The sequence below is a fragment of the Felis catus genome, chromosome F2, assembly GCF_018350175.1.
Source record: "Felis catus isolate Fca126 chromosome F2, F.catus_Fca126_mat1.0, whole genome shotgun sequence".
In the NCBI taxonomy this organism is placed as follows: Eukaryota; Metazoa; Chordata; class Mammalia; order Carnivora; family Felidae; genus Felis; species Felis catus.
The window spans coordinates 66971994-66988066 of NC_058385.1; the positions used below are offsets into that span (position 1 = coordinate 66971994).

Below are 16073 nucleotides of genomic sequence, written 5' to 3' on the forward strand. Positions count from 1 at the left end.
GTAGCTTTCCTTCTCGAATCCTCTGTTTCTTCATCTAAAAAGAAATGGGGCTCATGGTCCTACTTACCTCCTAGATTATGAGGACTGACTGACACATTTGTAAGGTGCCTGCTATGGTATTTGCCTATTACCTAATGGGCGACAAAAAGAGCGATCGGTTCCCCCATTCTGTCTTACCAAGAACATCTTTTCATGACTGGGCTTCTCAAGGAAGGAGAAAAAGGAAAACCTGTGAAGTGTAAGAAGACTGAACCCCACATAGACTCATTTTTAGGCCTCTTGCCCCTGAAATGACCCTAGATTCCTCTTTCAGGCGCATCTCCCCTAACTGTTTACACAAGGAACGCCTCCTTGGTACACAGAAAGGCATTTGATTTTCCCACCGAGCTTCGAACATGCTGAGCTTTTGCACGGCCAGGAATTTTACAGAAAAGCTGTAGAATAATTTGTGTCACGGATTGTTTCCTTTTCATTCACGTGTTGAATCATGAAGAGGAGTTGAGGTCCAATCACTGGCTTTTGACACTGAGTGGGACCATTTTAATGTTAATTCGCTGAGAAATGCCTACAATAATAATAGGGTTCAATATGCAAACCTGCAGACAATTTAGAATTCATGGCTTACGGTTGAAAGCTTTTCGGTTTACCCATCTCTTGAAGATGAGCCTGTTCTAAATCATCAAAATCAAACCATTGTCTAAAAATAGGAATAAAGCTTTAAGGTAAAGGATAATTAAGTTCCGGTTCTTCTAGGGAAGATCACATTGTTGGAGCGTTGCTTGGGTCACTTGCTTTTTCTGCCCGTTTTTTCACCATAGTATGGCACATACATTTGAGCACAGCAGAAGAAGAAAATATCAAATCATCATTTTGAGGCCCTTTGAGCAATGCCAAGGAAAGAATAGGTGTTTCTTTGTTGGAGAGTGGGGCTTAACAGCATTTCCCAAATTGTGGTCGGTGAAAAACCGATGTTTCAGTCTCCAATTTGGAAGAACTGAATAAAAGTTGTTGTTGTCAAATCAATCTGGGAACTAGATTCTGTGGTACTTTTGTGCTTTGGAGGCGTCAATTACACATTAGCATCTTGTTGAACCTAGGAAGTCCTATGAAACTGGGTTTACCCCAGAATTTTCCAAATGTATTTTGAAATGGAGTCTCTTTATTGGTGGAATCCGTTTGTGAATGACAAGGTCTGGATTAGAGTTCTTTAGGGTGAGTCCTCCAGAAACCAGATTCCAAGATGGCATTGGCCTGCTCAAGATTTATTGGAGAAACAGCTGGGAAGGATCAAAAGGTAGGAGCAGGAGGAGGTGAGGAGAGTCTTTAGACCGTGATACAGGTCTGACATCTGTGACAGAGGGCAGAAAGGAAGGGGAATTTGGGGAGGGAGAATCTTCTAAGAAAGTGTCCTCCAGGTTGATAGGGATTCTGGTGGCCCAAGTCACCCACTGGAGGAGTTCTAGTCTTGCAGGAAGGGCCTGAATTAGTTCACTCACTGTGCTTAGTCATTAGCTGGGAGTAGTCCACGGGCAGCACGGCCTCAGTGTGGCATAGTAGTGGATTAAAAGGTGTGGCAGCTGGGGCTGTCAGTTAACTGAGTTTCCTGCAGCTGGAGATCTGTGTGGCGCTTTTTCATGACTGCCATATTTTCCAGTTGTGCCCCTTGTTAGCCCTGCAACCTTGAGTAAGTCAGTCGAGGCTTCTGGAACCTAAACAGTCAATCTACTAAATGGGGGCAGGGGTGGGGGTCTGTCCTTCCTGTCTCACATAGCTGCTGTGACACATAGCCACGTACGAAAGCTGTTTGTATTCTATGAAGCATTCTAGAAATGGAGAAGATTGTTATTATGGTATTATGGGGAGGTGATAGCCTTTTTCAAGTGCATTAGTTGCTAGAATCCCATTGTAATGCCATCACAGTGCTGAATCTCCCAAGCCTTCTACAGTGCTGGGCATCCAGTAGGTACTGAGTAAATGTTTGTTGAATCATGATAATAAGTGTTGTGAGTTCTCCAAGGAAACAGTCCATGACTATGGCTGTACGTGGGATAATGATTGCAGACATTGCAATGTATGTCCTCTGGCAGGAGACCACATGGTGAAGGCAAAGCATGCGGGAGGGTGGGGGGTGATGCCCGTCGATTCGATCTATACTTGTATCTGTAACCAATATAGCAGCTTCACGGGAAGGGTGCTATTCTTCCCAGAGCGGGGAGGGCTGGAGGAGCGTTGCTCAGCCTTCTTACTTGGCAACATATTCTCTCTTTTGCTTTTCTAACATAATTTTGAAGCTAATTGAATTGCAAAGACAATTCCCAAACTTCATTCTAGATAATTGTATGGCATCGCTCCCCTGAAGTTCATTTTCCAGAGTTGTTTACCAGTTACATTATTGACTGCTTTGAGTTTTTTCAAGTCCTCCTTTGGGGATGAGTCAGAGCCAAATGGTTAAGAGGCAAGCACAGGAAAGAGGGTAAGTGAGGCAGCAGAGGTGACTTCTGACCCGGTCATTTCGTAGCTCATCTATTTGACTCTGCTGTCCCGAGGGGTGGTAGCTTTGTCTATTCCTTCAGCAGCTCAGCATTTTGTTCAATAAATATTTGTGGAATAAACCAATGAATGAATTACATGTGCGTACTATGTGCTGGGTGCTGGGGAGACAATGGTGAATCAGCTAGACAGAGTTCCTGCCCTAATGGAACTTTTTGTCTGATCGTGGTGAACACAAGTGAAAAGGAGTCATACAAAAATAAAACTTCGAATTAGGATAAGCAATGAAAAGAAACAGCACCTGCTGGACCTGGGGAAAAGGCCTCTGACAAAGGATGTCGTGACCCCTGGAGGCTGGGACCGCGTGAAACTGGCAAAGAGGTGTGCGAAGCTGTGTGGCTTCCAGGCACAGAGAGGAGCATGCGCAGAGACCCGGAGGGCGGGGCAGATTCTGGTTACGTCGCCGAAGGAAGTGGGTGTGGCCGGGGCGGACCCTGCAGGCAGCGGGAGATGCGGCAGAGAAAGGAGCCTTCGAGCGAGCCAGCAGGTTTGTTCATCCGGCATTTCCCTTCAGTGAGCAGTCAACAAACATTTGCTGTAGGGGGACTGCTGTACAGCCAGATGGTGTGTCCGCCGTTACGATGCGGGCTGGTATCTGAATGGGACGCAGCAGCCACATCGGCCACGTCGGCGGGGCAGGGTATCACTCCGCAAAGCGCTAAGTCCAAATTTTAGCAGGAGGGAAGTGAACTTTAGCAGGAGGATGTTTTGGGCTCAGGGCTGCCGAGCTCTAAGGGTCGCCACGACACTCTTCCTTTGCGAAGCACAGATCCGATGAGGGGAGGAGGTTTGGTTCCTTTGCAAGAACTGGGGGTCTGGAGACAGGTTCCCTTCTGACCGTGCGTGATTCTGCTGTGCCACTTGAGCTTTGTGGTCATTGCTTTCCCCGTCTGGGACACGTGAGGCTGGGACTCCCTGACTTCCGATGACCTTTACTTCTGACTGGGATCAACTCTACCATGATCCAAAAACGGGAGGAGGGTTGCACAGGAGACCCGCTCTCTTGTGTGTGAACCCCTGGGCCAAGGCCCATTTCTTTGGGGACAATGAGAAGTCGGCTGGGGATTTTGAATGAGGCCTCCTTGTGGATGACTGTTCAACCTGCTCAGTCCTCACCTGCAGAACCTGCTTCCCAGCCTCCTGGCCCACGCTGGGGACCGCCTGCCTCCCTTGGTGTCTGCACCTTGGAGGCTCTTATGTCACTGCCTGGCCCACAGGAGCTGACCTCGCGGCCTTCTGCGTGAGGCGCTCAGTGCAGCGAAGCCGACGTTCTCTCCTTTTCCGTGGTGCCGAGAAGTGCAAGACAGCAGGGTACCAGTTTCCTAGGGCTGCCATAACAAATTTCCACAGACTTGGGGGCTGAAAACCCCAGAAATTTACCCTCTTACGGTTCTGGAGGCCAGAGGTCTAAAATCAAGCGGGGCCGGGGGGGGTGGGTGGGGGGCACCTGGGTGGCCCAGTCGGTTAAGCCTCGGACTTCAGCTCGGGTCATGACCTTGCGGTTCCTGAGTTCGAGCCCCTGCATCGGGCTCTATGCTGACAGCTCTGAGCCTGGAGCCTGCTTCAGATTCTCTCTCCCTCCCTTTTCCCCTCCCCTGCTCATGCTCTCTCTCCCTCTCTCAAAGAATAAACATTTTAAAAAATTAAAAAAAAATAAATAAAATCAAGGTGCTGACAGGACCGTGCTCCGTCTGAAGGCTCTAGGGAAGGATCCCTCCTTGCTTCTCCCAGCTTCTGGTGGCTCCAGTGTTCCTTGACCTGTGTCCATATCGTTCCAATCTCTGCCTCTGTTTCCACATGGCCTCCTCCGGCTGTCTTCTTTTCTGCTTCTCCTAAGGGCACTCAATGAATTTAGGGACCACTCAGATAATCCAAAATGATCTCCTCTTGAGATCTTTAACTTAATTTGCATCTGTAAAGATTCTTTTTTTTTTTTTTCCAAGTAAGGGCATATTCACATTTTCTAGAACATGGATATATCTTTTGGGGTGCCACCATTCAACACACTATAGGCAGAGTTTCTGCGGCGTTTGACATGAAAATTTCTTCTTTTTGTTTTCTTCATTTTTATAAACTTGCCCTCTTTGAAATAGGATCAGGACACAAGTCCCAATGAAATGCCACAGAGCAGAGACCGCAGGCCAGAGGGCCCGAGGACACAGGCTCTGAAGTCAGGTGGCTTCAGTTCAACCCCCAACTCTGTGGCTGAGTTTTGCCCTCCACACATTGAGCACAATAACGGTTTCTACCTCTGAGAGCTGTCCTGGGACTTGAATAGCTGAAAGCCCTAAGTTAAGTGCTTAATAAATGTTAATTATTATTAAATGAACAATGGGATGTATTATAAGTGAGCAGGGGATGGTGTGAAGGATTAGAAGGGCAGGCTGGATGGCTGGATGGTGGCTAGAAAGCTTCCAGGGGTTTGATATCATCTGGAGCTAGGGTTCTTCTGAGCCCTGATCTACATGGGGCTACCTGACTTGGAATGAAACACATCGGTAGCCCCTCCTCTCCAGACCTGCTCTGAGCTGCTGTGTTTGCTGATCGAAATCTTGGGATCTGGCACTACGCCACGTGGAGAAGTTCAGAGATAGGGAACTGCGGGCAGCCACACACACAGGTGGAAAGGCATTTCCTGGGAGGCACCTGCCCCTTGCAATGGGGCAGCCTTGTGCCTGATACCCATTCCCCTGGGCCGCTGCGTTCCAGAGAGAAGCTTCTCTCTTCCCAAGACTGGCTGGACGCTGTACCTCCTGCCCTGCTGACCTGACGCGGGTCCAAGAAGTTAGTGAGCGCGAGTGCTTCTGGGCACTGTTAGGAGCCCTCGCTGGTCAAGGTGAGCTTCGGGTTCTAGTTGCTGAGCCTCACCCGCACCCTGTGCTGCAGTCTGGGCCGCTGGAAGCCCACAGGGATCCGCTGCTGCTCCTCTGCTTGTTCCTAGAGAGCCGAGCCACCACGGTGAGGCTCCAGAGTGCAGAGCCTGGGCTTCGGTGACAGATGGCTGTGTGTCTGTAGGCAAGTTAGCAGACCTCTCTGAGCTGTGGCGTGCGGCATCTGGGATGTGAGGATTGCACAATACTTGGCTCTAGTTAGGTGCTTGCAAAGCTGCCGTTTGGGAGGTAGCAAAGAGTGGAGTCTGCCAGGCCAGAGTGCGGTTGCAGCTTATGGCTGTGGCATCTTAGGCAGGTTCTTTGACCTTCCAGGCTTCGATTTCCACATCCGTAAGGGGGATTGAACACTTCTATCAGACGGTTGTTGGGATGCCTAAGTGAAAAAAACGTCTGTAGAACCTTAACCCAATGCCTGGCTTACCCTACATGCCTAAGGGACGGTAGCTATTATGACTGTTCCAGAACACTCGGAATAACGATAATAAAATGAATTGAATAAATTGTACATCGTACAATGGATACCTAAATATTGGCTCAATCCCAGTGTGGTCTGGGAAGAAAAGCATTCAGCTAGCTGTGAGGACACAGTCTTGGAATGGCCTGAACTCCTTTCTTCCAGTATGATACGTTTTTGAAGGCAGCCAAAGGACTTCCAGGGAATTCTCGTGGAGCTTTCTGTATGTGTGCTCTATCTGTCCATCTGTCCATACATGGTGACTGGCTTCGAAAGCTCGGCATGTGGTAAAAGAGAAGGATCTTTTTCAAGTAATTATTATGAGCCACGTGATTAATGCTCTAATAAGGATAAGAGCAAAGTGCTAGGAATTCAGAAGGCCGAGTGACTTGTTCCTCCTTGCCAAACTGGAGAGCCCATTGTATAAGAGGAGGTAGCTAAGCTGGGCCTGGAAAAATGGTGTTGGCAGGTAGACGTGGGAGAAGTAACCTTCAATGGGGGGCCTGGAGGGAGAAAAGTTTCATGGGCAGGAGTGTGATGAATTCAGGAAGAGCTGCCATTTGGGCTAATCGCAGACTTTGGGGGGTGTCAAGTGCTGAATTGGTGAGCTGAGGGACATTCATAGAATGTTGCATTAAATTAAATTTAATTAGCATGTGTAGGGTACAGCACATTAGTGTTTACCAACAGAGTGTTGCATCTTTTACCTCATTTGATCACGGCAGCTGTAAGACAGACACAACTTACTTTATTTATAAGAGACATTTTACAGATGAAGGAAGTGAGGGCAGAAAGGTTAAGGATTTGCTCAAGATCACATAATTAGTAAGTGACTGAGTTGATATTCAAAGCCAGGGTTTGGGATCCCCGCATCAATGCTTTTTTTTTTTTTTTAAGTTCATTTACTTATTTGGAGAGACAGAGAGAGAGAGAGAGAGAGAGAGCGAGCGAGCACAGGGGAGGGGCAGAGAGAGAGAGGGAGAGAGAGAGAATCCCAAGCAGGCTCCACGTTGTCAGCACGGAGCCTGATGCAGGGCTCAGTCTCACAAACTGTGAGATCATGACCAGAGCCAAAATCAAGAGTTGGACACTCAACCACTGAGCCACCCAGGCCCCCCTCAATGTTACTATTGATATGATATGAACTCTAAGGGTTTTTGTAGATATCCTTTGTCATCTTAGGAAAGCTCTCTGCTCTTCTGTTTTGTGAAGGTGGCTATGGAATGGAGACTAGTTTGCAGGAAGGAGAGAGAATGGAAGCAGGAAAGCCAGTTAGGTGTTGCTCTAGAATAGGAGCAGTGTAGATGCAGAGAAGGGATGTCCTGGGCTATTTCCTCAGTGGTTGTCAGTTTTTCTAATTTTTGTTTAAATTCTAGTTAACATACAGTGTAATATTGGTTTCAGGAGTAGAATTTAGTGACTCATCACTTACATACAACACACAGTGCTCATCCCAACATGTGCCCCCCTTAATGCTCATCACCCCTCTGTGGTTCTTACTTAATCACTGCTCACCTCATAAAGGTTTCAAAAGAGAAAAGAGCACTAAAGATTGCCAGGGCTCTCTTTCTCTGGGCATTCCACGTAGTGTTCTTTAAGATATTATCAGATGTTTTATGATAAAGGTGTGGTCACGTTAATGAAGAAAAATCTGAATGCTGTGTCATCCCCTTGGAGAGTCACCACAAACATCAGCATTATTAAAGGGCTTGAGACCCTACGGCAAAGGTAGTTACTTAGTTAAGAAAAAAGTTTTTAATGTATATTTATTTTTGAGAGAAAGAGAGAGAGAGTGAGTACAAGAGAGAGAGTGAATGAGAAAGTACAAGCAGGGGAGGGGCAGAGAGAGAGGGAGACACCGAATCTGAAACAGGCTCCAGGCTCTGAGCTGTCAGCACAAAGCTCAACGTGGGGCTTGAACTTGGGAATGGTGAGATCATGACCTGAGCTGAAGTCGGACACTTAACTGACTGAGCCACCCAGGTGCCTCCTTTTTAAAAAAAAAAATTTAAGGTAGTTATTTAATTTAATATAGCACCATCCTTCTGTCTTCAATGTCCATGGCACCAAAAAATGAGGTTCAGAAGGCATTTCCTGTGTCCTTTCCTTACCCATCATGGAGTTAATGACTCTCACTTGTACGTCAGTGTATTGGCATCCCCGAGGTTATAACCAAGCCCTTCTCTCTCACTGTTATGTTCAAAACCTATTGAGACATAGGCCTACACATCAGATAGGGATCAAAATATCATGTCTATTGATGGTAAAGCTAGATTGGAGATTGGAGGAAGGTGTATGGATTGGAGTCCAGGTTAGTTTTCAAATAGGTTACTGAGAATCAGATGAAGTGGTCCGCCCAGGTGCAGAGGGAAGAAGCCCTGCCTCAGGGACTTACTTCCACTTGACGTTAGGGGCAGAAAGTAGAATACAGATGCGACAAGGTGGACCCACAGAAGGGAAAACCACACGGGAATAGGAACCTTGGACCTTAACACAACCCAAGAGAGGAAAATCACATGATGGATGCCATCTTCTTGCCATTCTGCCAAGATGAAATCAAAGAATATATGATGAGAAGAGGAAGGTTCTGGAAGTAAAGGAAAGGAGAAAGCCTGGAAAGGGAGGGAGTTCGAAGACTCCTTTATGCGGAGACACAGGGAGAGAGAACTGCTTGTTTCAAGTGTTGGGAAGCTGCCTGTAGTCTATTTTTGAATTAGAGGTTGATTCTTTTGTCTTTAAGACAACAGAGATCAGGGCTCTAATTAGCCTGGATATAAAGAGGATGGAATAAGAAAAATGAACATTTTCATAGGGGCCTAAGCAAGAGAAAGTTTGGGGCTGGAAAGAATTCAGCAGCCCTATTTATACTGCCTGCCAATATTTATTTCTGTGGTTTCCTTGCGTTCTGACCAACCCGGTCATGTGCCAGTCTTAGCTATAGAGGAGAAGGAATAGGACATCAGTGGCCACAGGTTGAAAAGGCTCCCCCAACCCTTGGAAGATGGCATCAATAGTGGGCCCTGTTGGCATCCTGCGGGATGGGCAAGATGCATGCGAGGGAAAACTCCCCATTTCCCTGAGGCAGTCCCACAGCAGCACCCTTCTACCTTGCCCTTGAACATTTGGCAAAGTTCTCTGAAGGGCTGTCAGAGGCTGGCTTAACCAGGCTGGCTCTACCCAAGGTGGCTCTGAATTATTCCTGAGTCATCCTTGGTTCAGAGAAACCACAGGAGGAGGGATTCAGTAGCATCCTTGGAGGTGCATTTCCTAGACTCAGCTGACTCTTGCAGGTGACATATCAAGGTTCTCGGTGATTGTCTGTGGAGTTGGTGACATTTGAATCTCCTTATGATGGCCTCTGAGGCTGGAATGTACAAAATGGGGGCCTAACAGAGAAACATTCATTTACCGCAATGAGGTAGGAGATTGCGAATCACAGTAGAGAAAACTGGTTCCCATGAGATTGGGAGTCAGGGCCCAATCTCTTTAGGCCATTGTCTGGGACACGTTGGACCCAAATAGAGGACTGATCCTTCTCTGTCTTAAACTGAAGGACTCAGTTCCTCCAAGGATGGGTTGATCCTGTGCAGAGTAGAGAAGGCAACAAAATTGTGGGCCAGTTGCCAGGATGGGGGTTGAGTGGAAGATGAGCTGGGGTAGGATGATAAAGTCCAGCCCATCAAACAGATCCACCAAGTGCTCTGAACTTCCTAAGTTTCACTGCCCCCCTTTGATTAAAAATTTGCCTTTGAACTTCCTTTAAAAAACGTGCACTTTCTCTTTGTGAGGAGAGTTCACTGGCACTAATTACTTAAGTACAGGGATTTGCAACCCTATTTCACATTAGAATGACCTTGGGAACATAAAAACTACCAAGCCATTGGCCTCGCTGCTGACCAGGGAAATCAGATTCTCCGGGATGGGATCTGGCCGCAGTGTGGGAGACAGTTTTAGAAAGCGCCCCATAGGAGTCCGATATACAGCCAAAGTTAACCATCATTGCCTAAAGAAATAAGATATAGAGCAGGCAAGTTGCTATAGGAAGATTATGGGGAGAGAGGAAGAAACATTTCGGTCTTGGCAAGGCAGGAAGACACATGGATTTATATTTTAACAATCTTCAGTCAAAAGCCAACATAGTGGCTATTTCTATATTTGGTGATTCGCCTTTAATGAATATATCCCAGGCTTAAAAGTAAGATGAGTACACAGATCAGATATTCCCAAGAAGGTATTTCTCCGTAGGCAACTGGGAATTTATCCAAGGCTCTCTGGATGACCTCAGAATGGTGGTAAGGCTTGATTTTGCTTTATTTTTCAGGTAGTCCTGATTCCATACAAAGCCATTCTTTTAATAAGGAATTTTAAAGTTTATAAGAGTTTGCCATATAAATCAATTCATAAATCAAAGTTGTTTTTTCCACGCTGGATGTTATGGCTCTGTGTTTGGAGGGTGAGGCGCACAGATGATCTACAGGTGACCGTAGGTGGGAGGAGAGCAGGAGGGGCTAGTAACGGACACATCGGTTGACTCAGCTTCGTGTTTGGTTGCTGGGCCTGAGCTGCTTCTGTTCCACACTGAAGGTACAAAAGGTGACTCCGGAAGGGGAATTTTGTGATGCAAGTGGAAAACCACATGGAGACCCTCATTGTGAGCCATTTCCTAATCTGTGTCCAGTGAGCCACGGACATGAGATTAAATTAGTTATTTGTAGAGCTCCTAACCGTTCAGCATGAGCACTGAATGGGGTCATGATACATAACATCCTACAAGAAAAGCAGAGTTAATAACTTTATTGCCACTTCCTGCAGAAGAAGAGCCTGAAGCTCAGAGAAGTCCCATGGCCGGCCCCACTGGCGTAGTTAGAAAATGGTAGACGTGAGACCCAAACTCTAGTTGTCCAGCCCCTCTTTCTGTGTGCCAGGCCGGCTGCCTCCCCATGGTGCCGGCCCTGTGGTTCAACATGGAGTGATGCCCACCTGGAACAGATGTGCTGAAGCCAAAGTCTAACACGTGCACTGTTTAACGCTCTTATTGTTTGGATACAGATATTGGAGTCATGGTAGCTTTCACCCCGAGGAGACCAGGTTGGTACGGGGGTTTCTGGGTGTCTTGACTTACCTTGGCGTGGCCCCGGGAGGAGATTCAATAGTTCTGATACCAGAGAGCCGCATCGCTTTTGTAAAGTGGGAGGGTTCCCTTGCTAGAGTCCTCAGCAAGCTGAGAAGGAGAAGGGCGGTTTGATGGCCGTTGCCCTGGGGACTTATTTCCTCATTTACTGGCCGATCCCAACATACTGGCTAGAAACCCCTGACAACCTCTTGTTTGTAAAGATGGATAATAATAGCATCCGTCTCGCGGTCTGTTGTGAGAACCCTAGGAGATGGTGTGTGTACAATGGTGCTCCTGGCACATGGTGTTAATACATGTTTAAAAAATATTGGGGCGTCTGGGTGGCGCAGTTGGTTAAGCGTCGGACTTCAGCCAGGTCACGGTCTCGCGGTCCATGAGTTTGAGCCCCGCGTCAGGCTCTGGGCTGATGGCTCAGAGCCTGGAGCCTGTTTCGGATTCTGTGTCTCCCTCTCTCTCTGCCCCTCCCCCGTTCATGCTCTGTCTCTCTCTGTCCCAAAAATAAATAAACGTTGAAAAAAAATTTAAAAAAAATATTGAACTCAGGGGAATAGTGCAGCACATTTCCGTGTCATCAATGTTGTAATGCAGCATTTTGCAGTGGGTTTTACACTTTCCAAGCCTTGTTTCCTATTTTAACGCCACCCTATGAATTGGGTAAGAAATGTCCTTGGGTCATATGGGAATGAACCATGCTCATCTGGGTTAAGTGGCTGGTCCTAAATTCAAGAGGTAACAGGCGATTCGAGCAGGCCCGTGGGCCGTCTTCTGTCGCCAGTTCACTCTCTGCTGCCCAATCTGCCCGTGGCCGATTATTCTGGGCTGCTGAGCCATGCCTTCTCTCTACTGCAGATGTCACGGGGCTGAGGAGGAAAAATCAATTTTCATCAAGAAGCCTTTCATGCTGGGAGTCATGCTGGGAGTGCCCTTGATGACTGACTCAGGGTTTCAGGCAAACAACCTTGTGCGTTTGTGAAACAAACATCAAGCCATCCAGGGGAGCTGAGCTGATTGTAAATCCATTGGGCATTACTGAAAGGCTCTTTGGGTCTTCTACGAAGCAATTACGAATTTCTGAAAGTGGCTCCAGACATTGGTATGTTTTAAACTTCCTGAGGTGCCCCTAATGGTCAGCTGGGCCAAGAGATCTTGGTTTCAGAGGGGGCAGAGGTATCTGTCTTTCTCTCTTTTTCTGCCCTCGCTAGCAACCTCGGGCATGCTTCAGTGCCTCCGTCACAAGCTGCCTGATGGGAGATGCAGAATGCCAAGGCCATCTGTGATGAGGATGTCAAGTCTCCCTGTGGTAGATACTGTCATTTATGAGTAGTGACTTCCTGTTTGCTGATGGAAGAAATTCAGCCTTTTCAAATATGCCTCCATGAAATGACCATGGCATTAAGCCGCTGGGGACCACAATGGCAAGTCAGGGTTTGGGAGGTGCTGGCCTGGGCCCTCCGTTTGGTAACTCTCTTTTGAAAACAGGAAAGTTATTGGAAGTTGCCTTTAAGAAATTTCAGAAGAGGGAAATCCTCCTTGTGTATGTTCGTCTGAGATTCTTGGGATACTTAGAATGATTTGCATCACAGATGATGGCAAACCAAAGAGAGGGAAATGCTACCTGCAAAAAGGGCACATTCTAGCACTTTCTATATACCGGGCACTGCCTTCAGTGCTTTGATGACTTCACCTCATTTTTAGTCTCACAGGTCTGTGAAGCAGGTACGTTATTATTCCTTTCCATAAATTTGTACCCATGGGGAAACTGAGGCAAAGAGAAGTATCGTGACTTGCCCAATCCATCGATGTCTTGCAGGGTTCCAGAGCTTGTTCTTTCCATTCTACTGTATCTCAGGGTCTTAAAGGACCCCCAAGATCCCATAGACCAGTCCCCCTCTTCTGATGTTTGTTCTCTCTACAACATCCTTTTCTGGTGGTCACCAGGCCTTTGCTTGCCCACCTCCAGGAACAGAGAACTCACAGCTACCCAATGCAGTCCATTTCACTGTTCAGACAACACCAATGTGGGGGGCTCCTTAATTTCTCAGTTGAATTAAGGCAGAACATAAAAAGAATAAATAAATAAGTAAATTAATAAATAAATAGAATGAACATCTGTCACCTAGTAGCTTCCATTCATTGGTCTTAATCCTATCCTTTATGAGAAGAACAAGAATACTAACATTTATTGAGCAACCTGTATGTTCCATGTACTGTGCTAAATGCTTTGCTTTTCTTATCTTGTCTCACACGTGAGGGCCCTAAAGTGCAGAGAGGGTCAGCCTGCACAGATAGCACCGGGACTAGAACCCAGACAGTCTGATGTGGAATCCCTGCTCTGAGCTCCTCGCGAGTCCTACCCACACGAGCAGCACACTGGACGTCATTGATGGCCCTCCACTCTCTTCACATGCAGGACTTGCAGGATGTTCCCTGGGAGGCTTTGCTGCTCTCCCCTCCCTTCTCCTTTCTGCCCTTTTTCTTCCTTCTCCGTCCTCTGGGGGGCCAGCTCACCAGCCTGCCTGACTCAGGGCCAGGACTTCCCTCTGAACTCGGTCCATCATTGTACTGTCCTGTGTTCGGTCCCCCTCAACTCCAGAAAGGGCTCTCTCAGGAGGAGTGTCCAGAATGCTTCTATTGTCTGTTAAGATGGAGAAGCAGGGCTCTTTCCTGGGATAGAGGGAGGCCCCAAGTAGCTTCCGCTCATAGCTAATAATGACAGTAATAATAGAAGCTAATATTCCAGGCACACACCATCAGTGTCAGCTGAGCTGTGCACTTGTGGTGGGACCTCACAGGGTTTCGACCTTGGAAATAGTATGGGAGCGTGGCTCTCGAGAATGTGTTCACTCTGCTCAGGGAAACCTGTTCAGGCCGCCCACTGGCTCTAGCCTGGGTTCTGAAATCAGACAGACCTGGGTTCTGGGTAGCTTTGATGCTCAGAGCTGTGTGACCTTAGAAATACTACCTACCCTCTCTGGGCCTTGGCTCTTCATCTGTAAGATGGGTGAGAGGGGGGTTGCTGTGTTGGCTAAGTGATGTCATTCATTTTTGAGTGCCTGGTACAGGGAAGTGCGGAGAAATGGTGAAATACCAGCCGGTGGTGTTAGTATTCATATTCTGCGTCATTTAAGTTCTAGGTGGACCTCATGATTTCTGGTGAGGTTTCATGGTTTCTGCAAATGTAGAGCTGTCTGAAGAGCTTGTTGGTTCTTCCTGACTTGTCTTTTGATCCTCATCCACCAGGGTGAAAGAGGAGGCTGGTCAGCTTCCATGAAAACCCTGTGTGTGTGTGTGTGTGTGTGTGTGTGTGTTTTCTCCTAATATGTCTGAATGACTTGAAGTTACTGTTACAATGTTGTTTAGTTTTTCTTCTTCTTTTCAGAAAGGGGATGTTTGGGCTCAAGCTGAAGAAGAAGAAGAAGAAAGCAGAGAAGGGGTTAACACTAGCCAACAAGGCTGCTCAAGGTGAGGCTTTTGGGGGTGGGGGGAAATGCACTACCCTGGCATTGGGAGCCTACAGGTCTCATAGAGTTGACACCTCCTTGGCTGAGAATGGAGCTGTCCCTCCGTGGAAGCGTGGAAGCCAGGTGGGGGGTGTGCTACCTGCTGGGTCTTCAGGCCCTGCTGGTCACAGGTGCAATCCACCCCAGTGCTGCTGGTCACCTGGTCATTGGGCCCAACAGGGGTGGGGCGGACACCTGCTGGGCCATGGAAGGGGACCCCAAGGAGACGCAGTGACAAGGTCCAAGCTCCTGTTTCTCTTCTCATTTGCTCTGTAGCCCAGGATAAGCCACTGCACAGCTCTGATTCTGTTTCTTCCTTTGTCAAGCGGGCACGATGCGGGTTGCTGGGCTGACCTCACACACCATGGGGAGGATCCAGAGAGATTTTAAAAATAAGAGTGAGGACAGCAGCTGCTACGGGGGAGGCTCTGCATTTATTGTCTCATTTGACCCTGCCATCATCTTACCAGTGGGTGTTGTTACCCCAGGTTTACAAATGAGGTTGCAGAGATGCAGAGAGAGTGAGTAAAGTATGGGAAGGACAGCGGCAGAATTTGCAGGGCCTCGTGGAAAATAAGAACGCAAAGCCCTTGCTAAGAAATTATTAAGAGTTTGTGGATGGCAATAGCAGAGTGCTGAGCTCAGTGTGACAAGGTCCTTCGGATCACAGGACCCTGTGTGGAGGCACAGACCCCGCAAGCCTCTCAGGCTGGGAGCCCAGAACCAGGAAGCAGTGGCGTTGGGATGCACGTCCTGGCTGTCGGACTTTTCGCCCTCAGAATGGGCGGCTTGCTTCTTCGAAAGAACAAATAAATCCCCAAGTTACAGTGTGAACCGTACGTACCGATGGGGCCAGGCCTGGCATCAGGTAGACCCACGTTTGTTGAGTCAAATAGGATTAGCTGCTTCCGATGGACAGGTCTGCGGTGGTCTTCCGGAGACTTCTGCTGAGTGGCCCTGACAACAACCAGCGTGAGGCTAGCTTTCTGGAACATTTACGAGCCCAAATGGTGCAGTGGGTCTGCTGTGTCTTCACCCCTCTCGTCTCCTTGGAGGGACCCATTGGGATGGGATGGGAGAGGCATTTTAAGTGGGGACAGGACTTAAAGCTTAACGAAATACTTGTCTGTTCAGTCAAATTGAAGGTATCAGGGAGTAGGTAGAAAAGGCTTTTAGGTCTTTCCTGGTGTCTTTGAAATTGTGACCCTACAGTAGGTCCTGGGGCACAAGGTTGAATGAGACAGTCCCTTACTTTCACGATGTTACGAAAAATAATATTTATGACACATTTAACAAGTCCCTGCTGCTTTTTATTTGACATGCATCATTCATGACTCTGAAATGTAGGTTCTTTTGCCCCTATTTTACAATAGAGGTTCAGAGAGGGTGAGTGCTTGCCCAAAGTCACACAGCCAATAAGTGGAGAAGCCAGCTCCTGAGCCTAGGTCAATCTTATACACGGGCCTGGGTTTTCCTATTCCATGGGTCAGCCTCCAGTTAGGAGCCTATAATGACCACATAGGGAAGGAAAGAACAAGGTGGTG

The 16073-nt window shown here is 47.7% G+C and overlaps 1 protein-coding gene across 3 annotated transcripts in view; it reads left to right on the top strand.

The window, feature by feature from the left end:
* FER1L6 (fer-1 like family member 6) overlaps positions 1 to 16073 on the top strand; it is a 156156-nt gene that overhangs the window by 22341 nt on the left and 117742 nt on the right. The window contains exons 1-2 of one of the 3 annotated variants that reach the window (XM_045049834.1): positions 2914 to 3037; positions 14409 to 14491. In XM_045049834.1, the coding sequence (XP_044905769.1) occupies positions 14416 to 14491 (76 nt within the window). In that variant the 5' untranslated portion in view covers positions 2914 to 3037; positions 14409 to 14415. Of the gene's footprint in view, positions 1 to 2913; positions 3038 to 11880; positions 12123 to 14408; positions 14492 to 16073 lie in introns of those variants that run through there. The other 2 variants (XM_045049835.1, XM_045049833.1) reach the window with 2 other exon arrangements.